Genomic DNA, 26,185 nt, shown 5'->3' with positions numbered 1-26,185 from the left:
TCCATATTTACGCGATGAAGCGTTCATGCTTACGTAACCAGTTACCCAAGCCACCGTTACCATAGAGTTTATTGCTACTCGATGACACCTGTCGCTCATGCATGCACAAGTTCGCGCTTTACAGCCACTACAAGTCACTTAACGAGCCAAGTCAAGTCGCCAGGTCGAAGCAGCGCGCGGCATTCCAGCGGCGCGTGCTGCACGCACTTCGCTGCCTGCCAATGGCCTGCCTCCAGTAGACGCAGACCAAGTAATGGAACGATAAATCGCGAAGCTGCACGTTCCACGCTAAGGAAACGGTCAGCATTTGAGTGTTGCGTAATATTTGGTGCTCAAAAAGCAATGACGCAAAGCAGTTGCGCGAGGTGTCTGGGCCGATCGAACAGCGGCGCGTGAACGCCGACCACAGAATTCGAACATTCGAGCTGCAGGTTTTCGCAGGGCGTCGCAGTGTGCAAGGGTGCTTGCTTCGCGGGATCCGTAGATCGCTCTCGTAGTCAGGCGTTGGCATTGGAATAACCTGTTCATTCCCGTTGTTTGTAGATCGCTATTTGTTAGCAGCAGATTAACTTCCGAAACAAAACCTCACTGACTGTGTGCGCCAACAGCCACTTGCAAACACGGTGAGCGCTCGTCGTTCTTGATCGTGTAAATTTGTGTTCATTTTCCTCTATCCGCGATTTCTTGGTTTGCTGCCACGAAGTGTCACACTTCTGTTATTGAGGATGCGTGGTAAAACCAACTGTCTGATCGTTTTATTTCAGAGCAATGGAGGCGAGGCAGAACGCGTTACTGCGCTACCTGGAGGGCCTCGGTCTGCGCCTGCGGCGAGTCCCCTCGGTGCTTCGGTCGCTGGTTTCAGTCACGACAGAGTTCCAGTGGAACGGCGTCCCGTTCCCAACCACCTGCACGCACAACCTGGGAGGCCAGCAGGTGTGCCGCGTTTTGCGAGATCTGCCCGTCTGGAACGAACTCTTGTCCTTCCTGAAGGCCGAGCTGAGAGAAGTCAGCCCGGGAAAACTGGTCGTCTCGCGCCTGCAGAACCCTTACGCCTTTGGCTGGATGCACGAGGAGAGGCTGCTGGAGCACGCGGCCGCCCTGTTCCAGCGCCTGCTCGCGAATCACCGTTGCGTCGTTGCTGTCGACGTCGACTGCAGCGCGTTTGACAGGCACTACAAGCACTTCTGCGACGCCCTGCGGCTGAGCACGTCCCTCAAGACACTGCGACTTGTGGGCAAGAGCGAACCTCAGTTCATCGTGGGCGGTAAAGAGCCGCAGTGCTCTGAAATATGTGACCTGATCGTCGCAGTCTGCGAAGCCTGCCAGCTCGAGGAACTGGAGTGCAACGAGATGAGTCTGCTCGAGAGCGGCAGCACTGTGCAGGCGCGCTTCGCAGAATTTGTGAGGAAGTCGACGACGCTGAAGACTCTGAGTGTGACCGACTTGACCTGGCGCACTGACCACAAGGTCAACATGGAGCCCCTGCTGGAGAACTCGAGCGTCACAAAGCTGACAATTGATGGGGCATGCCTGGCCACTGGCTGTGGTGCTTCTTTCTTCAGCTACCTTGCCAGGAACTCCGTGCTCACTGAACTGACAGTGGTCAAGCAAAGTAGGCACTCACCGTGTAATGTGGAGCCACTCTTCAAGGGTCTGGAAAAGAACAGTGTGCTCCAAAAGCTTACCCTTCGGCGCTTTGTGTTCGATCTGGCTGATGCTAGTCTGGTTTCGGGTGCACTCATAGCGAACACTTCACTCCGTGAAGTTGATTTCAGCTCCTGTGAATGGTCTTTCATGAACCCATGGCTCTCCCCGGGCAGTCTCAAGCAGCTTGCTGTCCAAGATGCCCAAGCAGTATGGGGAGAGTGGTGGCGTGTCCAACTGTTTGTTGATGCACTCAGAGGAAGCACTTCTCTTCAGAAGCTCGTGTTTGGACAAAACTATTTTCAAGATCATGAACTGCGAAGGCTTCTTGCTGCAGTGAAGGAAAGTGAAACACTTTGTGAACTGCGGTTTGACCAGCTGAATCATGACTCTTTCTGGGAGTTTTGCGAAGTCCTGCGGGAAACAGGCACTGTTGGAAAGGTCACAGTTAGGCAGTGCTACTCAAATGCAGCATGTTTCGCGGACTCTTTGAAAAGGTGTGAGCTGTTGCCTGCAGTAACAAGCCACAGTTTCAGATTTCTCAACACTGCATATTTGCAAGAGATATGCAGTGCACTGGCATTGCACGACAGCATCACTGCGATTCACCTCCGCATTGACCCACTCCAGCACGTAATCGATGAGCAGTGTGCCAGTTCAATAGCGACTTACCTCTCATCGACAACTACACTGAAGGAGATTTACATTGACATAAGTGCCACAAATGCATCCCTCAACCAAGTCATCGTCACCGGTCTCTCAAAGAACAGGAGTCTGGAGAGACTTGGAATGTACAGCTGTAGCCTGCATGATAGTGACATGCATGCTTTCAGTGACTGGCTTCAGCAGAGCCGAACTCTGTACTGCCTGTCTTGCTCATTTGTGTGCCCTACCATGTCCTGTTTTCTTATGAACAACCTGGCGGAACGTCTGCGCAGTAGTTACACGTTGACATCCCTGGACATTGAGAGGTACCTTGGTTTCTGGCAGGGTGTCAAGAACCTTCTGATTCGAAATGCCTTGCTGACTGAGCGTGCCGCTCACTTTGCTCTTGGTTCAACACTGAAGGAGTGTGCCGCTGCCTTTGAACTTGTGTCCTGGCACCCACTTGTCCTGGACAAGGTGTGCCAGCTGGCAGCCGTAAGCACGGAAGAGGCCAAGCGTATGGTGGTGAAGAGCAAACGGCGTCTGTCTAAAGACTTTTGGCAACTGGCCGGCGTTGTGAAAGAAGAACTTCGCTGCCACGAGCGTGGGGATGGTAAAGTTCAGATAGACCAACTAGGAACTGACGCATGGTTGGCTATACACAGGTTTCTGAGTGTGACCGACGTTGTAGACAGTCAGTCTACATAAGAGATGTGTCTAATGTTAAAATGGGCTTTGTGCACAGTCACATTTTTCGCACATAGCATTTAGTCATTTAACTTTGAAAAGTGTAACTTAATATGAAAGTCATCAAGCTGACTAGGAGTGCTGTGATAATGGCTAGGGTTAAATTAAATTTGTGGAGAGATTGTTGCTCAACGTGGAGTATTCACTGAAGCAGATTTTTGCTATAACTGCATGATGCTTTAAAAGGTAATGTAAAGGGAAATTTTAATGACTGGCACTGGCCTCCTATTTGTGCTTAGAACTGACAATGCAGCTCATGCAAACTCAAAAGATGTAAAGGGGTATGCAGACTACTATCGCCTCTGTTTTTACATTTGGACCAGTCCTCAGGATATCTTGAGGAATATAAATTTGTGACTTCAAGCTTTTTGTCCATCACCTCTGACCCACATCTGTAGTTTGGATTCAGCTCAAATTAATAATTAGACATGGACAATGTAGTGGCAAAAAAATTAATCTGTAATATTTGATATTTGATTCAGGAATCATATATCAACACGCGGTGCTACTCAGTGATGGTATCCTAAGCTGTGAAGGCCTTGTATCTGGAATAAAGTGGTTTTGAACCATTTACTGTCGGTTTGTTGCTGCTGCTTAACGGTTTGTCGCTGCTGCTTAACGTCGTTACAACTACTTTAGGGCAGTGGGGTGATAACACCGTGGTCGTCGCTTCGACATCTCACAATTTTCACACCACCACTTTAGTCGATATGAACAACCAAGTGCCTTAAGTATCTGCTCTGGTGATAACGTCGTTTTAACCAGGGTGCAATGAAACAGTTGGAACTTAAAATTTTCGTCGCGTTGACTGGGCGCTGTTTCGCTGCTTGTTTAATGTCGCGTCTTGTTTAATGACACCCGGACCGTACCGTAAAGGAAGCAGTGAAAGGTGCAGAGGTATGCGCTTGCTCTTTCTGAGCTTCGCGACTAACGCAGCATAGCGTTAGCGAAGTAAATTTTTTCGCTGCGGCTGCGTTCTTTTATGGAGGCAAAACGCTAAGGCGCCCGTGTGCTGTGCGATGTCAGTGCACGTTAAAAATCCCCAGGCACTCGAGAAATTATTCCGGAGCCCCCAACTACGGCACCTCTCTCTTCCTTTCTTCTTTCACTCGCTCCTTTATCCCTTCCCCTACGGCGCGGTTCAGGTGTCCAACGATATATGAGACAGATACTGCGCCATTTCGTTTCCCCCAAAACCAATTATTGTTATTATTATTCGCTTACAAAAATAAAAACCGAAACTATGTAGGTTTGCGAACATGGTAAAATTGAAGTTGTTTTTTTTTTATGGGAGGAGGGTGGGGAAGGAAGGATAATGCGCAGTATCTGTCTCATTGTGTACAGTTCACGTTGTGTATATGCGTATTATAAAATATTTAAAAAACGTTATTTTAAGCAATAGAAACATTCTAAGGCATTTTAATTCTTATAGTAATGCTTTTCGCCCTCTTGGATTGGATTAGGTTGCTTTTTCATGTGACTTGCACCCTTGCGCTACTTCCGCCTTCATTCGCGTTTCCGGTGTGTCGATGTTTTGAAGGCGAAGCATGGCGAAGTCAGCGTGCGCGAAGCTCGGTGAAAGTGCGAGTCCGTAATCGTTGCGTCAGTCTGAGGCTTGCCCTTATCCGATCCCTGCCGGCTCTCGCTTAGATGTCAGCTAGCCAGGGCCTGCGCGCAGCGGCGACAGCATGCCGTCTGCCGCCGCTGCCGTCAGCGAGCGACCTGCTGCGCATGTACGGCATCCGCGCGATGCGAAAGCTCTCCCAGAACTTTCTTCTCGATCCCAAGCTCACGCGACGGCTCGTGCGGGCCTGCGGCAGCGTGCGCGACAAGCACGTGATCGAAGTCGGTCCCGGACCGGGGTGTCTCACCAGGCCGCTGCTCGAGCTCGGAGCACGCCGGGTCGTGGCCATCGAGAAGGACGAGCGATTCGAGCCCACCTTGCGGGTGGGTAACCTTGGCAGGGCTCCCCGCAGCAACCTGCCTGTCCGGGATGGACGAATCTCGATGAAGGGGAAATGCAAAAACCTCTGTGCGATGTCAGTGCACGTTAAAGAACCCCACGTGATCTAAATTAATTCAGTAGCCCACCTTGAGCCTTGATTCCATTGTATGATCTCACTAGGTGCGCAAGGACACGGTTGCGATGAACATGTATCTCATGAGACACCTCTGCGCGGTTTGAACTCGCGTCCCCGAACGGAGGCCAAGAGCTGGGACCGTGACCTCCACCTTTGTCAGATAAGAACGCCGTATAAGCGCATTTAAATGTATTAAACAAGCTTTGAGTAAGTAGGGTTAAACAGGCTTGAGCACCAGTCTATAGACACACTGTGGACGCTCTTTGGTTTTGTATAGACCGCACGGACACGTTATCATCATCATCATCATTTATTAACCCTTAAGGGTCCCTTCAGAGACATAAGGGGGGGGGGGGGGGGGGGGGGGGGGGTGGTACAGGGGTGTTCAGCCGTCATACATGAATATAAATAGAATGAATATAAATATAGAAGGAATATAAAAATACAGAAAATATGTTCACACAACGAACTAAACTAAACTTTCATTCTGTCTTCGCTCTCTTTATTCTCTTCCCAAGTGTAACGTAGTCAGCCAGGCACTGCCTGGTTTAACCTCTCTGCTGATTCTCTCCGTCTCTCCATGTCTGAGGGAAGACTGAGCGGTAATGAGCTCCTGTGCACCTAAAGAGAAAAACTATAAGCCTCTCTTTAGCTGGACTTCATGTCTCTGGGCTGAGTTGGAGTTTAGCTACAATCTCAGGTCTAAGTGCTTCATTTTTACTCTGCATCATTGTATATGTTTCCAGTGCTGTGCTTTCTGGAAGGCACTACACAATTCAAATTACAAGCTCGCTTTGTCAAAAGCTTCAGGAATCTTTGCCCTCATTATGGGTTCCCTCCATTTTCCTCAGAGAGCTTGCTCTCTGGTCAGAATGGCAACCTCATGCCAACGTTCTCATTGGTAAACTGCAGTCCTGCATCGCGTTAAAAGGACAGGAATGATACCATTAAATTTTAGATTACAACACGCTACACTGACTGAAGATGGCAGTGGATAGCAGTGCTGTAAACACTGAGGACCCTCCCTGATGCATTTATCTCTCTAAAATGCCATCCTGATCAACACGCTCATGACCAGTCTTGTACACTTTACAGAAAAGAAGTAGCTGATTACAGTTACAATTACTTCGTCTGAAAGGTAACTGATTTCAGTGGTCAGTTACAGCCCCCTAATGTAACTGAACAATTACAGCAGAATGATCTATTGCTTTTACATCATTTTCCTTCCCACTTATATTAGTATAACAACATACGCGGACAAGAATGAGCTGATGCGGCTTCCTTGATCTGTTGTATGTTGCAATTCATATGCTGTTTATTTTCACCTGTGGTAGTTTGTTTTTTTCCAAGTTTTTGCCAGTATTTTTTACACGTTTCCATGTGCAAACTTAAGCAGCAACATTGAAGACCCCCTCGTCATATGCGCTGGCAGGAATGGTGAAGATATAACATATGAAGGCTTTGTGCACCAGCTCATAGTTACACAAAGTGTCGCACTCATTTGCTGTTTGCGCTCTGAGCAAAGCTCAAGCTCACTAAACATGATGCTCTGTTGTGCCGTCATGATGAAATGTGAATCGCGGAACACAGGGCTAGTCATGGGCAGGCAGCTCAGGCTTAAATGGCCTGCCATCCTTGCTCATGTGGCTTTTCCACTGCCTGACCATTTTATCTCTATCGCGAAAGAATATCCCGCGCTAGCACTAGTGTTTCCATCGACTCTTCAGGTTCTCGCAGTTATACCAGTAGTTACTGCTTGTTTTTAGAATACAGAGTAATTGATTGCTTTTTGTAATTGAATTACCAAGAACTTTACGCCTTGCAGAGTGAAAACAGTGTAAAAAATAAAAAATAATAATTAATTACAAGTAAGCAATTACTTGTAACATGTTACATACAAATCTGCTCATGACTGCTGCTCTCGCTCGTCTATGTAGTGCCACTCATACTGTGTCCGTAGGCTTACAAAGCATTGTAGAGTAAAAAAAGGGTCGTATTCCCCACTTCCTAGGGATTTAAGGATTTAAAGTGCAGGGAGCAAGACTGTCTTGCTATGCTACCTGGTGCCAGCTGTTGTCAGGTGCATCTAGTGACCCACATGCTTTCCATAAATTATGTACGCACTATACAATAGCTAGAGGTGTCATTTCAACTAAGCATGAGTAGGTGAAAAGTCGGTGTGCTAGTAGCTGCTGGTTCTCTGTGGTCAGCACTTGTTATCCACTTGTGCTCTTGTATTTTAACCCTGCTCAGCCAGGAATATGGGCGAAATGACCAGAATGTAGAATAAATTAGCCATCTGTAATTGAACTGCGTGTTCTTTGCTTGCAGATTCTCTCCGAAGCCACTGGAAACAGGTTGCATGTGGTGCTGGGTGACATCCTTCAGCAGCAATTGGAGGAGTTCATACCAGAGTGAGTGTGATGTGGTGTGGACACCATGAGGTTGATTCTCATGCATGTGCCGAGAATCAACATGCCCCGCTGATGGTGAAGTCGTGTAGCTCTTACCTCTGGCATATTGGCGCGACTGAAGGTTGGTGTATTTAAAATAGCACAGATTTATTGCCTCGGACAGTAGTATCTGCGAAACACTTGTGTAGGTGTGAAGATTTTCATTCATGTGTTTTGTTGACTCCGTTTCTTTTGAAGTAGATGATCTATGGCATATTATTTTTATGTATTCGTCATTGGCCCCCTTACTAACTCTCAACATGGTCTTGCTGTCTTGATGTTTTCACAGCAAACAGTGCAGAAGCATTTCTTGTTTAGTACTGTTGTGTCCAATGTCCCCCACCTCTTTTCTAGATTGACTGCTGTGGTGACATTACAACTTCGAATACTGGCCTGGCAGTTGCTTGCATAATCTACGAACATAATTACCCACTTCTGTCGTTGCTGTTGCTTCTAGTGGTAGCATTATTGCACCATCTTGTCTGTAAATGCTACTGTCATAATTGTTTGCTTTTCTGACCTTTTTCATGGCACCTTCTTTGCTAGTCTTGTTGGAGCGCAGTTACTTTTACTCTTACTTTTTCACTCCAAGAGCTTGGACACAGCTGGAACCATTGCTGGTTTTAGTGTGGTCTTATGCACACATACTCAGCCTTGTACTCAGTCTTGTACATTCACACGTGTTTCTATGTTAGAGGTTCTCAAACCAGACATTCTAGACCTTTTGGGTTCTGTGGAGTGTTTTTGATGTTCCCCGAGCACACAAATCCATGCATGTCTCAGTCCCTACCTTTCCTCTTACCGACTTTGTTTTGGGGCTATTCACACCATAATGGCTTACACCAGGTTGTTGCACCGTACAGCCACTGGTGTTTCAATTGAATTTGGGCATTTTTTGAGGGGCCGTGCATTTGCATGCTCCATTTTGCATGCAAGTTAGGCGGTAAGAGATGGAAGCTGAAACACACAGCAAGAAACCTCAGCAATTTTTGAAGTTGTTTGGGTTTCTCAAGGATGAAAAGATTGAGAACTCCTGATCTGCATACTGCATACTATTAAACTCGTATGGCTTTATACATTCAGCTATTTCTATGGCTACATCTCTATCTTCTTGAGATCGCAAACATTAACGACACATTTCCTAGGACTATGACATATTCTATGCAGGCGAACTTCTTTTTGTTCTCAGCGTTGTTTTTTTTTAACCATAAATGCCACGTATCTCTTTTTATTTACAACTGCTCCTTTGACGCCAGGGAGCTCAGCGTGCCGTGGCAGTCGGACAACCTCCCCGAGGTGCAAGTGGTGGGCAACTTGCCGTTCAGCGTGGCTAGCCCGCTGCTGATACGCTGGCTGCGGCAGATGTCGCTGCGCGAGGGCCCCTTCCGGCGGGGGCGTGTGCCCCTTTCGCTCACCTTCCAGCTGGAGGTGGCCCAGCGCATTGGGGCCCCTGTGCTGGACCCCCAACGCTGCCGCCTCTCCATCCTCTGCCAGAACTACTGCACCACCCAACACCGGCTCACGCTCAACGGTGCGGGTCCTTTGTCTGTTCTGTCTCCTGTGTGTGTGTCCCTCCTTTGACGTTTTGGACACCATGAAAAGAATGATGCAAAGGCCGAGAAGACGAGGGACAAGCTGGAAATGCACACGTTCTACTATAGTCCCATACAATTCAAGAACAAAGAGGCAAATGTCCCTCTAAGGAGCGAGCTCCTCCGGCCAATGGCGTCGACTGAATCTTGCCCTCTACTCCTTGACTCATCCCCTTGGACTGCCTAGCTTTAAATCGCAGGCGGTGGCAGATGAATGGGAAATAACCACGGCTTAATTGGATTAACCGTGGCGTCATGAAAATTGTTCTACGCTACTGGCTGAAGGGCCTTCTTTGATGGGCATCATGCTGCTTCGTTCTTGAGTGTACTGAGCTTATAATGCTACTTTCAGCAAACTGTCATGAAGTGCACTCAACTCTCGATAATTTGAACTCAAAACGAAGCGGGAATTTGTTCAAATTTTGCGCTATTACGTTCAAGTTATATTATTATGCAAGTTAACAAGAGCCTTTTTTGTAGCAGTGCCAAAAAATTGTGCATAATTAACAGTTTTTAATTTAAGACAATCACTTTCACCTTGATCTGTGTGAAATGTGCAACACAGCTTAACAACGTCTGTGTAATTGACAATGTGGTTATTGGCAACAGTCAGCCTTGCTTGGTATTGCACATTTTGCCTGAAGCAGTCTGACTGTCATACAACCTCAAAAATCTATGAGGTAACGTTTTTGCATCTCTTAAGGCCCATGGCTTCACTTCGTTACCACTCCTTGTACAAATATTAGTTATAATAATAATGATGATAATGATAAAAATAAAGTGAGGGGTGGTCGTATGGCATATTTGCCTATTTACCACCATTTAACTCTATTTGCCACCACACAGCTGCATATATTGGTTGTTCTGGGTATTATTCAGAAGGTTAGTAAAGACATCAGCAGTGTTATCAGTCAGGGTGAGCTGCATTTTGAAATGGAACGGTCCCTTATGCTTGTTGACGGGTGCATGAGCAGTACACTGCCATTCTGCCTCACAGGCTTGTATGTGCCGTAGCAGTTGTGTTACGCTTCATGAAAATGGCTTGCTGCACAAGCCTCAAATTTGAATTGTAATGCATTTTTGGCAGTAGTTGATGTATTTGTACATGTTTGCGGTGTCAACAAATACCATAGGCTCTCATTAATCCAAACTGCTACATTGGTTTCATCAACATCAATAGTATATTAACAAGGTGGCCATTTGATCAAACTCTCTATAATTTGACAAATTTGATTGTTTTGCCAAATTTTTGTTCCTCTCCGAGTTAGAGTTATCGAAAGTTAAACGTAGCATCAGAAACTAATAAGACACGAGCAAGAGAACGGAAGTTCCAACACAAAAACACAACATATTAGCTGCTGGAGAAGAAAAATTAGAAGACACTTAGGCACCGCCGTAGGGATCACGTGATAGCGTGCGTGTACCTTTTTTTCGGTTACGACATACTACGCCACTATTCATTATAGCCAGTGCTTTCATTATATTCGTATCTTCATCTACAAGATACCACACCATATTTGGTTACATATTACACCACTCCTTGTTATATCTGGTGCTTTTGTTATATCCGTGTTTTCGGTCACAACATGCTACACCACCTTCGTTATATCCGGTGCATTTGTTACATCTGTATATTTGGTCACGACATACTACACCACCTTCGCTATATCTGGTGCTGTCATTATATTTGTATTTTCTGTCATGACATACCACGCTACCTTCGATATATCCGGTGCTGTCGTTATATTTGCATTTTCGGTCACGACATACTACACCACCTTTGTTATATCCGGTTCTGTCAATATATTTGTATTTTCGGTCACGACCTACAGCACCTTCGTTATATCTGATGCTTTCTTTATATCCATATTTGTCGTCACCACATGCTGCAGTAGTTTTTGTTATATCCGGTGCTTTTGTTACAATTAGCTAAGAAACATTACTGCATCTGCACGCTACTCTATTCACATCGTGGCTTGAGGACCGTGTGCTTCGTGCCAGCACATCTGTGCACTGGCATCTTGAGCCATATTAAGGAACGCACATATGACCGCTGAAGGGGTTGGCAGTTTTTGTCCGTGCGGTTTTCAAGCATTCGTACCAGCGTCAGCTCGCATTATTCCTGACAATCTGTTCATGACAGCACAATGAATTGTTATCCGATATTGCCTCATAAATATCGTACAAGGCCTCCATAATTTTTCCAACACATTTCTGAGGACTTCCTCTCAATCCTAACTCATGGCAACAGCTTTTCGACCTAACGAGCTGTATACGCTATTGCATAATACAAGCGAGATTGATTAATACTTCTAGAGGTCAGTCCTCACGCCTTCGAATTGAAATTAATCTCCACTAGTATTTCGCTTGCCCTCACTAAGAGCTTGTTACTTTGCTGTTTTTGGTTTAGTTACCGTCTTTGCATTTCATTTGCTGCTGATAATACACGGCCATTGTGTCCGGAGGCATTCCAAAACATGTTGGGACTCTAACCCTTTTGCTGCCTCTGTATAGGCATTGAAATTTTGTCAGGTTTCCTGCCTATTGTTTTTTCATGGCACTACTGCATAGACTAACACACAGTGAGGTACCAAGTCGAACTCTCATTGCTGTCTCCTGTCGATGATCCCTGTTTATGAACGTATGATGCTTGTTCACCGGTGGTTCTGTATGAGATGCGTTTTAACTGTGGAGGTGAGCTTGTGATCAGCAGCTATATTGCAGCAGCAAGTGAGGTTAGGCAGCACTTATGACACAGTAGTTGAGGCAGTCGAGTGCTAGTTACATGTTTGTCATGGTAGTGGAGTGTCCTATGCATAAACACTTGTTCTCCTTAGGCGTGCTTAATGCATTTTGGTGGATGTAATGCATGGGTGAAGAGGACAGGTCAGCTGCCTGCATTTCAGTGGTTGAATGATATGATGGCAGTAATGCAGCTGTCAGTTATTTCAGTCACTTTTTGGATGTTCCGAAGTCAGTTAGTAATGAGTGGTGGTTGTAGGGGCACCAAATGGGAATGCCATACATTCATAGCATGGTCAGGTACAGTGGAGGTCATGGTGGTTAACTTATTGCTGTGTTCCATGTGCTGCTGGTGTTAAAAGCTTTGCTGTTTCAAACTGCTTTCGCTCCTCACAGCAGAGAGCTGGGAATTTTTTTTTTTCTCATGGCAGGCTGAAAGGTTCTGCATGTGATAAGGAATGTGCTGTGCTTTCAGGCAGCAGCTTTGTGCCCCCAGCAGCTGTTGATGTTGGCCTAGTGCGGTTGGTGCCCCTGAAGGAGCCAATCATCCAGCAGCCGTTCGACCTGATCGAGAAGGTCATCAACTGCCTTTTCAATGGCCGCCAGAAGGTGCTCACTAATGGAGTCAAGTGAGTTGAACAAGTTGCGCCTTCCTTTGCCGACAAAGCACCACGATATGTCTAATGGAGGAGTGGACTGTGCTCTTGGTGCAAGGCAAGGGGAATCTGTTGACGCATGTGTCACCTGTTCCATGAGGAGCATCAAGATAATTATCATTGCTGTGCGCAGCAGCCGTCTTATGATCTGGTCATGTGCCGAGCTCAAGTTTCACAAATTCATTTCTTCTTTCTTTTTTTTTTGCAATTTAGCTTCATTGTTGTTTCAGTGCTTCTTAGGTATTTCTGCCTCTGTACTGAAACGGGTCAGCAATTTAGGCAGAAGCACTCTAACAGTCCCAATGGGTGAGGCAGACTGGTGACGCTTAACAAAAACATTGCAACAGAACAGAGAGCTGGTGCTTTGTAGGTACTGTAATAAAAAAAGTTACGTGATAAAGAGGATAAGACACAGTGAACAATGTTTGCCTTTTTAAGTATAGTTGCATCAAGACCAGTCGAAGGCATTGTATGGTGAGGGTTCAAGGAAGGGATCTTCATCAGCTGACCTTGACTATAGAGTTGATGCCAATCATGGATCAACTGTGCGTGCATTTGATCACCATTATTCAAGTAGTTAACGTGCGTTACCACTGCTTTGCTTCACAGGAACCTGTTTCCCTATCACCGTGAAGAATTGGTAATGAAGCTTGTGAACTTCGCTGATGTTGACCCTACAACAAGGATAATTCAGCTCACTGTGGATGAAGTTGGCCGCATCTGCCACGTCTATGAAGAGCTTTGCGCAGAAGAGCCCGAACTGAGGCGTTACAATTTCAGGCTGGACCGGTGACGCTGGCCGTTCTAAAGAGGTGCCTTCGTCCGAAACTGGCATCTCGTGTGTTGTAAATACTGTTTGGTGGTTCCTCTGTGGCAGCCACCTTAGCGTAGGTGTGTCAGACTTGTTTCCGCACCATCTGTTGAGCACAGTGCCACAACTTTTCACAGTGAAGCCGCTATTGGCAGTTTCCAGCGCCGATTTGGACTTGCACTTTTGCAGTCGTGCCCTTGCAGTGGTGCCTCTTACTAGCACTAGTACTACTGTTATTAATAAACTGGTTTTCTGCTAAACCAGGGACTGGCAATAGCTAATAAACCATGCGGCACTAGTGTGCTGCTTGTTTATAGGTCTATGGTGATCTTCTGGTGTCCTTTGCTTCGTGAGCTTGTGAACTGCTGGCACAAGTTTAAGTGCCTGAGAAACGCGATGACTATTTCTGGACAACTTGTGCAATGGCTCCACAGCCGTCACTTCTGCATAGTAACCTACAAGGTGGCTCAGAGCCTCGCAGTCCTTCCTTTAAAACTCTCTGTGGGTTTTTTCAGTTTTCGAAGTTCTGGTTGATGCATGCCACCTTTCTCGACTGCTGAAGATGGGAATACAGTGCCATGGTGCTTAGGCCAGTTTGCAGCTAGCGTGATCATGTTGTAAATATTTTAAATCTGCTTGAATGCACAATGCAGCAGCGAGCTACATCTATTTTGATTGGAGCAAAGCTAAAACTGGAATGTGTATTAAGTGCGTGATTACATGGGTAACAGGCGAAGATGCCACACGAAGTGCTTGCGCTGCATCTAGTCCAATTTCTGACCTTAGTACCAAGCCAGAATGCTTCGTCTACTGTTCTGCCATGTTATACACAGTGAGCTTGCTATAGTTATAGTATGGTTATAGACGGTACCTACTACTTACGTGGACTTCCATGTGACTGAGGTGTTGCCTTGGCATACTTGGCTAACAAGAGCCACTATAGAATGAGACAATATTATTACAGGGTTAGTTCAGCAGCAGGAATGATAGGTCACACACAGAAGACACCCCAAAACCCAAGTCACTCAAGCACTAGCTGCAGCGTCCTCATCATCAACTGCCCAGCGACAGAACAACGTCCTCTTCACTTCACAACTGTGTACCGTAACACTACCCCCCCACCTCCGCCGTGCGGAGGAAGGCACAGTCCCTAGTCATCCTAAGGTGGTGTGTGCGAGTGGTAGGGTTTAAGACGGGCGACGTGCACAAGCTGTGTGGAGGGGGACGAAGGAGGAGAGTTTGGGTGCAGCGGCGTGAGATCGTAGGTCACGTTGCTCAGTTGCCTCAAGACGCGGTAAGGACCGACGTAACGAGGCAGGAGCTTCTCGCACAGGTCCACATGGCTCACAGGGAGCCAGAGGAGTACCAGGGTGCCGGGAGGGTAGTGGACGACACGGTGATAATGGTCATGGCAGCGTTTTTGAGAGGTCTGAGAAGCTTGGAGACGATCCCGAGCGATTTGGCGGCGGCGTCAGCAAGGGCAATGGCATCACAAGCATAACTACTGGCAGAAGGGTCACGAGGTAGTAAGCTGTCAAAGGGTAGCAACGGGTCACGGACAAAGAGCAGTTAAAAGGGGGAGTATCCGGTGGTATCATGGCGTGAGGAATTGCAAGCGAACGTCACGAAAGGTAAACTGACGTCCCAGTCACGATGGTGGTCGGAGACATACATGGACAGCATGTCTGTCAAGGTGCTGTTAAGGCGCCCAGTAAGTTCGTTTGTTTGGGGATGGTAGGCCGTCATGAACTGTGACGGGTGGAGCAGGAGCGGAGAAGGTCGTGGACCACTTTAGAAACAAAGCAGGGGCCTCGATCTGTAAGCAGTTGACGAGGAGCACCATGAAGCAGTACGACGTCATTGAGGAGAAAGTCGGCGACATCGGAGGCACAGCTGGTCGGGATAGCATGCCGGGTAGTACAATTGGTCGCAACGGCAATCCACTTGTTTCCGGAAGTTGATGTGTAAAAAGGCCCCCCGAGCAGATCGAGACCAACACAAAAAAATGGGTCAGTCGGAATGTCGATGGGCTGAAGCTGGCCACCAGGCAGAAGCGGGGACGTTTTCAGACTGTGACATTGATCACATGCCACAACGTAACCGCGGACAGAGCGGTAAAGGCCAGGCCAGAAGAACCGCCGGCGCACGCTGTCGTACGTGCGGGACATGCCGAGGTGCCCTGCAGCAGGTGCGTCATGAAGCTGGCTTTGGAAGGGGCGCTGCGGAGGCAGTCATTTACGGGGCGCAGACATGGATCATGGCGCTGCTCGTCGCCGATGTGTAGAAAGCCCGAGACATGCTGTGGCCGGAGGTGTGTTGGACGGCATAGTGATGGGTCCAATTTGGTGACCTCTGCGGATGTCCAGGGCATGGTGTAATACCCAGCACAACCTCCACCAAATATTGCAGGGTTAGTTCAGCAGCAGGAACGATAGGCCGCACACAGAAGACACCCCAAAACCCAAGTCACTCAAGCACTAGCTGCAGCATCGTCAACTGCCCAGCAACAGAACTACGTCCTCTTCACTTCGCGACTGTGTACCGTAACACTATTATTCATGTGCTTTACTTTTTAGGCCTCTTTATGGTTACTAGCCAGCCCTCATACACAAAACATGTTGTGGTATAATGGTTGAAATGATATCTTGCCTTACAGTGATAAAATCAGGCATAATATATTATTGGTTGAGGAAGGAAAATCCAGCTTTATTTCGCCTCACGAAATGGCATGAAACTAGGTGATGACATTTTGGTGAAACTTGGGTACTATCAGCATATCCTACCAAGTGACCACATATTGCATGCAAAACGTGGCTGTTGTTCAATGCATTGCGGTCTTCTCTTTGAAAAGGACCGCTGAATTTTATTTACTGCCTCATCTGATGTAAACAAAGTCGATGTTGAAAAATGGCACTGCCATTGCATCAAGCGACTAGAACAACAGAACAGCAGCAGCCTTCATAACATATCGGTGCACTTTAAACATATATGCAAAAAGTATGAGTGTTTGAGCACACATTCAATCCTGTCGTTCTGAGAACCTGTGCCAGAATTTTGGCTACAGCTGCATTTACGTCCAGTTTGCCATTTTAGCTGGTGTTCCCGATTGTTTTCAGCATCAGGATACCTAAAAATGCAAGTCCATTGGTAAAAGCTTTTCCTTGGAGTAGTTTATGGCATTTATAGTGCAACCAACCAGATTGTGCACATTGATCATCCTTATCATTTCAAATGCAACTCTCCGTTTCCTCCCAGTATTACTCGAGTATATGTAGCAAATAGCGTACTTTTGTGGCAAAAGTGCCTCAAATCAAACTGTTTGTGTTGTGTGCATTGCTTTACAGAAAAGGCAACCACAAATCTAAAGAGCTTTATTGCTGCGTGTGACAGACATCTGCAAATCAATATGCAGTGAACCCTTCCAGACACTCATTTTAATTCAGGAAAGCTACTTTCCACCCAAACAGGTTGTATAGGCTTCATGAAATCGTTAATTTTACAATGCAAAACACCAACTTAATTCTCAGCAAGCATGTACATCGTATTGTAGAACACGTCACAGTCGTTTGAAATTGTTACATTTCACGTAAGCACCAAAGAGATCTTTGGGCGACACTTTTTTTTTTTTTTTCAAAAATGGAAAAAGTGCTAAAAACAGATTGGAATATTGCACGTAACAAAATCTGCCCTCATTACTACGTTAAAGGACATGCTGTCAAACTCCTTGTTACATAGAATATTATGTACTGTTTTTGATAGCTAATATGCAAAAAGCGCACCCCCAGTGGTGGTACGAAGGGTGCAAAGTTCATGTGAAACAAAGAAATCCCCACTACTTACAACACTTATCTCATAATAAACTGCAATTCTGCCATGCACAGAATTGTGCACAGAGTGTCTGAAAGGGTTTAGTTGCCACTGTTTTGTGGAACTCTCTAGTCAAGCACAATATCACACAGCCCGCAGCATGGGACGGAAGTCTTGCCGTTCATGTATGCATTGAAACCACAAGCATAAAACCAGCAGTGTTTTATTCCTAAAACGCATACATCGCACAACGTTATATTCATGGGGAAAAACACACTCATCGTCCTCGGTTGGCTGCAGCACTACTACAACATGTCCATCCAGCGGGCCTTTTTCTTTTCACTACACGGTTCATCCGCTTGGCAGAGAGAGCAGTGACCACCAGATCAGGCTCGCTGCTAGCGATTCCAGCTGCAGGACCTTGGCAGCACGAGTCGCTAACAGCACTCTTTCTATGCTGCAAACAAGAAAACAAAAAACCTCTACAGTTTTATTCATCCAGCGCAGTGCAGCAGGTTGTTGTCCAGCCAAATGGAGCCAGGATCTGCCCAAGCACAGCAGGCAGCATGTGGAGACAGCACAGACACACAGTCTTCCACATGACTCCTCGGCGTGGTGTGGTGCCCAGCGCCCCCACTGCAGGCAGCAGAGGGGAGCGCACTGCGACTCTCGGCAGTGCCTGCCATGGGGTGCGGAGACGTGCTGGACAAAGCGCTTTATACTTCAACAATGCGGCAGATGGCGACAGCCCCGGTGGGTGTGACCGGGGCGGAGTGACTAGAGGTGGGGGAGGGGGAAGGAGGCGACCCTGGCATCAGACCGAGTCATCTGCAATGCAAGAGAAGTGTTGCTTAAGTCGGTGGCCTTCTTATGTCCTACAAGTGCATTTGTTCTCCAAGCATTCGCTTACACCACCAACAGAACAGAACATTGTCATCATCATAATCATCAGTGTAACTACGCCCACTGCAGGATAAAGGCCTCTTCCATATCCCTCTAATTACTAACTCTGTCCTTTGCCAGCTGCAGCCACCTTATCCCGACAAACTTCTTAATCTCATCCGCCCAATCTAACTTTCTATGACTCCTAATGCTATTTGCATTAAAAAAATATGCCACAAACTGCTGTATAACGTCCAAAAGCAAGATGCCTCTGCAGTGCTACCACCTGGTGGCGGGGATTGCAACTTTTATGGGAGCAACAGGAAAGCAAACAATCTGGCATAGTTAAAAGCATCTGCATATGCCTGTGGATATGAATGCGCCTTGTTGCCACTATTAACACAGTAAACTGACATGACAAGCATGATAGAGGGATGCCATTTAGGCCACCATATGCCACTGCTTTGCAAATAGCCCCAATCTGGTGCCATGCTACGGGGTGCAGCCTCTCCCACCCAATGCACTGAATTGCACATGAGCACGCAACTGTAAGCTACAGCGCTTTTTTTTTTTTTTTTCACCACAAGAGCAGTACCAGTGTCACTTCCGCATACATTCATTGCTTTCAGTTTTCAGTTTCTGTGGTGCGTGAAAAGCTTACAGCACTCAGATCATCATACTTTGGATCAATTTCCCAAGTATAAAGGAACTAAGTTCAAACTGGACACCCAAACAACAATCAGAAAGGCAGTGCCCAATCTGGCTGCCACCTCATTTCCACTGCCGAAAATCAGCGCTGTGTTTCGACACGATTTGCTCAAAACGAGCACTTCTGGAGGAGATTAAAATAAGTATCCCTACTTTGGCAGTCTCTTTGGCCGTTCATGCATCACAATGTCCCATACTTTGCAAACAAAGAATGAAGACCTCATGCTTCATTAACATCACAGGGCCCCTTTGAGGACAGAGGGCAACTGCAGCCTTCATTCCGCTTCTGCACTGGAAAACGGTGTTGTGTTCTAGTACTCGACATGGAAACAGTGATGGCTGTTATTTGGAGGGTCCCAAGACAAAGTGAAAAGTGGAACAAGCTGTGCAGTGCCCAGCAGTTAACTTCATGCTCCATAGTGGTCACAATGAAGCCACGAAGACAAGGCGCATTCATATAATCTCGAGGATACGATAACGGTTAATGAGACTTCATAAAATTCCCCAGCCAGAGTACATTGTGTACAACGTGCTGTGTGAAATTTTGGATGTTCCAAACACAAACATGCGAGCTGTGATCGCTCCCTCAAGCACGAAGCGCTGCCTGCACATCGCAATGCAGTACGCACCACAAGCAGTGAACAGTGGCGCGAAGCCATAAATAAATCCTGTCAATGCTCAACAGATCCGTGTGAATGTGTTTCCGGTACATCTGAATAATAAGGATTTTGTCTGTTTTGGATGACACGGACACTTTTCATTACCCCATGACATTCGTATCGAGATTCTACTGCATTAACGTTCTGACTCCTATCATCTGCCAAGAATACTTAGTGTTACTGACACTGGCACTACCAAGAGGCTGAGGTAAGCTCTTTCATGGTGCGGGCAACACTTTTGTGCAAGGGTAAGGAGGGTATGTCATCTATAGGATAACCATGCCTCAAAACATGCAGCTGCAAGAAATAGTGCATCCGAACTTGCAAAGCTAGTGTCAATGCCTCCTGTGTGTTGTGCCTGCTTTGAAAGGCACAATGGCAGAAAACCCCTGCATTGGGATCCCAGTATTCAGAAGACTAAGCCTACAGGGAGTCGGCAAAAAAAAAAAAAAAATGTGACTGCAAGCTCACCGTGGTACCACCACTTGGTCTTCTTGGGATTCTTGTTGCAGGTCTTTACATACAGCGAGTTGTCAGGTGGCCGCTTCTGCGTTTAATTGAAAACAGGGACAAGAACACCATGCAACTAATGAGTTTTTTTTAATCCCAACACCACTTGCAAAACTGCACATTTCGCATGCATCAAGCGCTTTCATGCCCCTCAGTGGAGAGTATGCAACGATCTAGAGGTGGGTCACACAACGGAGTGCTATGAATATGCACATCCCAGAATGTTTAGGACAATCCCTCAAGGAGGAGTAGATTTCAGCTAACTGAGTGAGTACCCATTACCATCTGCCTGAGTGCAGCAATACAAAGGAAAGCTTTACAGCTTTTGCTTACATGGCTGCTAATGTAAGGATGCCAATTAGTAATCACCCCCTCATTGAATGTGCACTGCCTATAAGACAGGAAGAGGAGGTTATGAGGAAAGGAACTGTTATACACTATACACACCTAAACCGCGCCAGCAGAGTGTGATGATGAGTGTCAGGTTTTGAGAACTTACAGTGGACATAAAAAGGTTCTCACGAAAGACGCTTCTTCCCCCTCTCTCCTCCCCCTCTCTCCAGCTACTATTGATTGGCGTGCTGATGGATGAGGACTGCACAATGGGTAGGGTTGAGGCAGCATGTGCAATGGTCCCAAAACTCAGCAAAATGTTTCCCCCGCTCCTTTCCTTTCAAATAATGCACTGTCCTCTCCTCTCGTGCAATGGTAATATTCAATTTTTGGCAGGGCACTAGATGACATCCTGATGCAACAAGAAACCACCGAGAATGCTGAAGCTGGAAAGGAAAAGGAGGACTTCGGTTGCATCATTACACTGAAAACTTTCACAGTTCGTGCAGTGTTTTTCAGTGCCCTCCTCGGATGTGAGCAAGTTAATTCAAGCCTGTGAGGGGGCTGGGAATCAACTCCCTTTTAGGGCAGCTTTTCAGTGACCTGAAACACCTTCCTTGAGCCCCTGTTCGACGTTTCAATCCCTTGCTTCACTTGCAATGTCCGTTGTGTTAAGATAACTCACTGAGATGCAAATGCTGCCACTTTCAGCACGTTTCTTTCCTTGTGAGGAAAGAAGATTCACAAGTTCCCCACGAAATAGAAGACAAAGGGACACAGCAAGATGACTTGAGATAAGGAAAGTACCACAGGTCTAATGTGCTGTACTGGGCCTACCCCTGTACGACTTCTACTGCCAACGGCTAAGGGAAACGGCCCCTTTGAGCGGTAGAGTACCTTCTCCTTGCAGCTGGACAGCATGGACACTATGCTGAGGCAGACGGACTGCACGGACAGGGCGGGCGACCAGTCGTCCGTCAGGATGGACAGGCAGATGTGGCCGTTGCTGTAGACGTGAGGGTGCACTGGAATGTTGGGCCCCAAGAACGTCACCTGCGTTGGCCAACCTTGCTACCTGTAGCCACCCTGCCTACCTCAATTGCATCCTCCTCTCTGCTACTGGCTTTTTATGCACCTGCTGAGAACGGTGTGTATGTTCCCTCTCCTCTAGGTTATGCGGGAAACTGACACACAACTAGAAGTGAGCAGCGCCACCCGCTTGCAATAAGTGAAATGCAATAAGTGCGGTAAAAGATTGTGCATTGCGATGGATACTTGTTATAGCAAACTTGCAGCTACTTTTCAAGCCAAATAAAGCAATGCAAAATGTGATGTATGCAGGATGCTGACATTCGACCGTTTAGACATTACATTCTACAATGTCTAAAAGGTAGCAGTTGCACCATAGTCGGATACAACTCAAGAAAGAAGCTGCAAATGCCTCTCAAAGGAGGCCCTCCAGCCAATAGCGTCGAGTGATTTTCATGAGGCCAATTAATCCAATGAATCTGTAGCTATTCCCCATTCATCTGCATCCCCGTGATTTCATGCTAGCAGGGGTAGGGGGTACAAAGGAATCGGTACCAGGGCAAAGGGGAATAATTGGCAAAGGGGGAGAATCAGTCGACCCCATTGTATCCGACTATAGTGAATCCGTATGTACATAATCTCTACAGTAAAGAAAAAAGAAGCCTGTTAACGTAAATATAATAACTGCAGCTGGCACAATAACACAGTCACATGTCCAAAATACACCCACTAATCAGTGAGCAAATGGGGCAACATAAAGAAAGGCCCTCGCGCTATCTTATCTCACAAGTGGACATTGCTTGAAAGCAGGCTCTTCACCTCTGGTGAGTCAAATGGGTACTTGGAGCTGAATTTAAACAGCAGTTGAAACTTCTCTCCCTCATACAGCGTGCCCTTTGCACCTTCCATGTCCACGATCCACCTGCAAAACAAATGAGTCGGCAGATTGGCAGGATTCCAACCACAGAGTGGAGTATGTGGATACCTCAAACAAGCAAGGTATCAAATGCAGCTATTTCACAAAACCCAAATCGTGCTCCCCAAAGTGGGAACAAGGATTAGAAAAGTGTGCCAGCCAGAACAACGTACTTCAAAAAAAGTGCAGCATTAAGTCTAGTGAGACCGGTTTGTACTGGGCTGGTGTTTCCTGCGAACACAGAACCCATAAACGGTGGGCAGCGGGAGTGAAGCCATCTTCCCCGTAAAAGCTGCAGACTACACACCACCAATTAACCACATTAACTCAACCGCGCTGGGGGCAGAAGACAGCATGGGTCAATATCGCGCACGAGAAGCGTAACGACGCGGCTGTCATGCGGTGACTCACTGACCGTAAGGGAAAGATACCTGCTGCCCGGGATGACCTGGCGTATGTCAAGAAAGCACCGTGGCGATGTCGCCACAAAGGATGCTACGGTGGTGCGATCCCGCGCTCACATTCAGCGATGACAACACGGTACGCGCACCCGACCTGCTGGCAGCGGTATTAGAAAGGAAGGAGGCACCCACTGCGTCAGGTTGGATCCGACGTTGTCGATGTCTACGCTGACACCCGGTGGTGGTTCTTTCTGCATGGAGAGCAGCTCCTTCTGAAGCCTCTTCTGAAACGAGAGAGCCGCCGTGAGTGGCAGCTTCGCCGCGGAAGCCAGCTTGCGGCGGCGGCACGAAAAAGTGGCGAGCACCTACTAGGTACAGACTCCCCGAACTGGACGTGGAAGGCGCTTCCATTAGACACTTGCATGCATTTGCTCCGAGAAGCGCCATTTCTGGGCCCCATGGAAAAACGCAGAGAATATAAGCTCTACGTTACGCATTGCTCACGGCAACGACCACCGTCGCGTCCGCTCGTTTGCGCGGGCGCGTCGACGCTAAGGGCTGCCAAGTGAATTGCCTCTGAGTTATATCGCGATAGCGCTACAGATCGTCTGCTTTGGGATAGTGGTCGCGGCGTGCGACGAACTTCAAAACCAACCTGCATTGACGCCATGGCGTTTCGTTTCGCCTGGTCGATTGGCCTTTTCACATAGACGGCAAATCCGGTAGCCTAGGCATGGCTACGAGTCCCAGTCACGTCGGACGCTCTTACGGCGGGCAGAAACCATGTAGGAATGCACAATCCGATGCACCTGTCACAGATAAATCGTTGAAAACAATTCCATACAAAATTACTCGTAACGCAACTACGAAAACCTGCGAACCCACGTCGGAGTCGTGTTGAGCGCTGGATCAACCAGCTGTGCGCGCTTCCCTTGTGTCGAAGCTGAAACTAGCGCCACCTTTAGTTTCGTTTAGTTTAGAACTAGGTTTAGTTTCGTTTCTACGGTTGCAGCCGCGGTTTTTGAATTGTGGATACGCGAATTTCTCATGAACGCAGTCTTCAGCGTAGAAGATATGTGAACCAGTAAGGGCAACCAACAAGCGAATTAAAACGAAAACCCAAGGTGTTGCTGGTAAGTAAAGGCACTCCTATGGTGCATGCACCAAGTCGGATATGGGCTTGTTATAAGGAGCAAAAACAAAAATAAATCCACACAGCCCTGCCGTCGTCGCTAGTACAAACCCTCCGCGGTGGCTCAGTGGGCGCTCGGCCACTGATCCGGCGTACCCGGGTTCGAACCCGACCGCGGTGGCCGTGTTTCGATGGAGGCGAAATGCGAAGGCGCCCGTGTGCTGTGCGATGTCAGTGCAGGTTAAAGATCCCCAGGTGGTAGAAATTATTCCGGAGCCCTGCACTACGGCGCCTCTTTCTTCCTTTCTTTTCTCAGTCCCTCATTTCTTCCCCTGCGACGCGGTGTAGGTGTCCGCCGAGATGTGAGAGAGCGATACTGCGCCATTCCTTTCCCCAAAAACCAATTTTCAATTTTTTTCGCTAATACAAGGCGCCACCACAGGGTGCTGCCACAGAAATAGGGTTCCCATCTCTCAACGCGTGCTTGCCAGTCGTCTGCATGCGAGCGAAGCCGCGTTTTGTTGTCGTGCGATGCAAAGCGTTTTAGGCATTGACAGAGCAACGATTAGGCAGAAATGATTCCAAAAACGTGCGATTGGGAGTGGACGGACCCAAACTTTCTTTTCCCGCTCGTGGCCCATCAAAACCAGGCGATAAGTTAGGGGGACACTTTACCGCCCTTTTTAAAGGGGCTCTGAAAGGGATAAAGTTGCGGTATGTCTAGGGTGTTGAAGGACGCCGCATCGCAAATATCCTCCAGCCAGAATTCTTTAATGCGTTCTGTGGAATCTGAGTTTTATGTAGTCAAACTTTGAAATTCCCTGTCTTCGCACCTTTCTCTCCTCCGTCACTTTTAAGGCGAAAGCCTTTCTTGGCTCATGAGTGGCGTGGACGGAAGTTGCAGACGGAAATTGTCCGCGCGAACTGTCAATCGGAAGTTGAATTATTGAAAGAGAGTTGCGTAGCGAAACCGCGTCCGTCGAAGCGACGACGCTGGTTTGAGCAACCGATATCGCAAGTGCAAATGAAATCCTAGCAATGTCGTCAATGGTTGACCTCAAAGTGGTGGCAGTATTCTCGAATATATTCACCAAAATCTTGAGCAACCGTTCGTCTTACTGGATTCTGTGTGGTATCTTAGCATTTCTCTTTGCATAGCTTACACGATTTAGTCGAGTTGGAGGCTAGCTTGCCACAGTTGTTCGGTCCAATGACATATGCACCTTCAATTGCATGCTTTCTGCGACTTGCGAAACGGTTCGGACGATGAGGTGTGCACCTTCAGTTGCATGCTTTAAAGGGGCCCAGAAAGGGGCTATAATAAAGTTGCGGCATGCCTGGGATATTAAAGCACGCCGCTTCACGAATATTGTCCAGGAAGAATTTTTTTAATGCGCTTTGTATAAACAGAGTTATTTGTGGTCAAAATTTGAATTTCAGCGTCTTGAAGAATCTAACGAATAGCCACCTCTCAACATGTATACGTAGATGCGAGCGACGGAGGAGGGTGCGAGCATGAAAGTCGCCAGGAAGGGCTAGCCAAATTTCGCTCGTGATTGTGGGTCATCTACTGCTTGCACAAGTGTACTATTTGGCTCAGGTGTCCATAACACAATACAGTGATTGAGAAAGTTGATGTCCTCTTCTCGGAAGTTGTTTCAGAACCTCTTTAAGGCGCGGTTGAGATGTCCACCGAGATGTCGAGATCTGTGGGCTACTGCGTCTTTTCCGTTCCTCAAAACGCATGCTTTCTCATTCCTTCACGTCGTAATTTTTTTTTGCACGCTGAAATGTCGGCGATTTTTTCGTCACGCCGACGCCAAGTATACCCGCCGCTGTAGCTCAGTGGTTAGGGCGCTCGGCTACTGATCCGGAGCACCCGGGTTCGAACCCGACCGCGGCGGCAGTTTCGATGGAGGCGAAACGCCAAGGCGCCCGTGTGCTGTGCGATGTCAGTGCGCGTTAAAGATCCCTAGGTGGTCAAAATTATTCCGGAGCCCTCCACTACGGCACCTCCTCCTTCCTGTCTTCTTTCACTCCCTCCTTTATTCCTTTCCTTACGGCGCGGTTCAGCTGTCCAACGGTACATGAGACAGATACTGTGCAATTTCTTTTCCCAAAAAAACAGTTTTCAATTTTGTGACCGCAAGTAGTAGTAAGTGGTTTATTAAAATAATATTAAAAAAGAAGGAAAAGATTTTTGCTAGCCCGGGCCCAACAAGCACAAAACCTCCTCAAAATCTCCCAAAAATAGCCCATCGAGACATTTGGAATATCACCCCAGGAGGTGCTCATTTTTCCCGAACACAAAAAAAAAGTCCCCACAACTAGCAGTGTCCAAAAAGTGTGTCCCTGGGAAAACCCCAAAAAGTTAATGCTCAATTTCTCGGCTCTGGCTCAATAAAATTATTTCTCCTTTTTCATGCAGCCTTCAAGC

The 26,185-nt window shown here is 47.3% G+C and overlaps 3 protein-coding genes across 6 annotated transcripts; 2 read left to right on the top strand and 1 right to left on the bottom strand.

Annotated features, from left to right (window-relative positions):
* The first annotated feature begins 115 nt into the window (after window positions 1-115).
* On the top strand, window positions 116-3,610 carry LOC144108027 (uncharacterized). Its single transcript, XM_077641296.1, has 2 exons — window positions 116-623; window positions 765-3,610. Exon 2 carries the CDS (start codon window positions 769-771, stop codon window positions 2,995-2,997), a length of 2,229 nt encoding a protein of 742 aa, XP_077497422.1. The 5' UTR covers window positions 116-623; window positions 765-768; the 3' UTR covers window positions 2,998-3,610.
* A 944-nt stretch (window positions 3,611-4,554) lies between these two features.
* On the top strand, window positions 4,555-13,691 carry mtTFB1 (mitochondrial transcription factor B1). The gene is made up of 5 exons (XM_077642084.1): window positions 4,555-4,983; window positions 7,449-7,531; window positions 8,827-9,101; window positions 12,380-12,533; window positions 13,170-13,691. Exons 1-5 carry the CDS (start codon window positions 4,687-4,689, stop codon window positions 13,351-13,353), a joined length of 993 nt encoding a protein of 330 aa, XP_077498210.1. The 5' UTR covers window positions 4,555-4,686; the 3' UTR covers window positions 13,354-13,691.
* A 3,694-nt stretch (window positions 13,692-17,385) lies between these two features.
* Window positions 17,386-23,522, bottom strand: LOC144108862 (ubiquitin-conjugating enzyme E2 W). 4 transcript variants are annotated; one of them, XM_077642086.1, is made up of 7 exons: window positions 23,272-23,410; window positions 22,986-23,065; window positions 22,809-22,900; window positions 22,119-22,221; window positions 21,168-21,323; window positions 19,899-19,974; window positions 17,386-18,006 (listed from the first exon to the last, which is right to left on the bottom strand). In XM_077642086.1, exons 2-7 carry the CDS (start codon window positions 23,061-23,063, stop codon window positions 17,993-17,995), a joined length of 519 nt encoding a protein of 172 aa, XP_077498212.1. In that variant the 5' UTR covers window positions 23,064-23,065; window positions 23,272-23,410; the 3' UTR covers window positions 17,386-17,992. The 4 variants fall into 4 exon arrangements, with proteins under 4 accessions (XP_077498212.1, XP_077498213.1, XP_077498214.1 ...); XM_077642087.1 differs by having other exon boundaries at window positions 22,809-22,897; XM_077642088.1 differs by lacking the exon at window positions 22,986-23,065 and having other exon boundaries at window positions 23,272-23,522.
* Between the last annotated feature and the right edge of the window lie 2,663 nt (window positions 23,523-26,185).

This window comes from Amblyomma americanum, chromosome 10 (genome assembly GCF_052857255.1).
Source record: "Amblyomma americanum isolate KBUSLIRL-KWMA chromosome 10, ASM5285725v1, whole genome shotgun sequence".
Classification (NCBI taxonomy): Eukaryota; Metazoa; Arthropoda; class Arachnida; order Ixodida; family Ixodidae; genus Amblyomma; species Amblyomma americanum.
Note: the sequence above shows the minus strand (reverse complement) of the source record. Positions and strands in the feature narration are given on the sequence as shown.

Excerpts from the sequence above, each read along its gene's own strand:
- LOC144108027 (XM_077641296.1), top strand. The coding sequence starts at position 769 with ATGGAGGCGAGGCAGAACGCGTTACTGCGCTACCTGGAGGGCCTCGGT.
- mtTFB1 (XM_077642084.1), top strand. The coding sequence starts at position 4,687 with ATGTCAGCTAGCCAGGGCCTGCGCGCAGCGGCGACAGCATGCCGTCTG. Across the intron at positions 4,984-7,448 it reads GATTCGAGCCCACCTTGCGG|ATTCTCTCCGAAGCCACTGG; the intron begins GTGGGTAACCTT and ends CTTTGCTTGCAG. Across the intron at positions 9,102-12,379 it reads ACACCGGCTCACGCTCAACG|GCAGCAGCTTTGTGCCCCCA; the intron begins GTGCGGGTCCTT and ends CTGTGCTTTCAG.
- LOC144108862 (XM_077642086.1), bottom strand. The coding sequence starts at position 23,063 with ATGGCGCTTCTCGGAGCAAATGCATGCAAGTGTCTAATGGAAGCGCCT. Across the intron at positions 21,324-22,118 it reads ACCCATTTGACTCACCAGAG|GTGACGTTCTTGGGGCCCAA; the intron begins GTGAAGAGCCTG and ends TGGCCAACGCAG. Across the intron at positions 19,975-21,167 it reads TGTCCAGCTGCAAGGAGAAG|AAGCGGCCACCTGACAACTC; the intron begins GTACTCTACCGC and ends AATTAAACGCAG.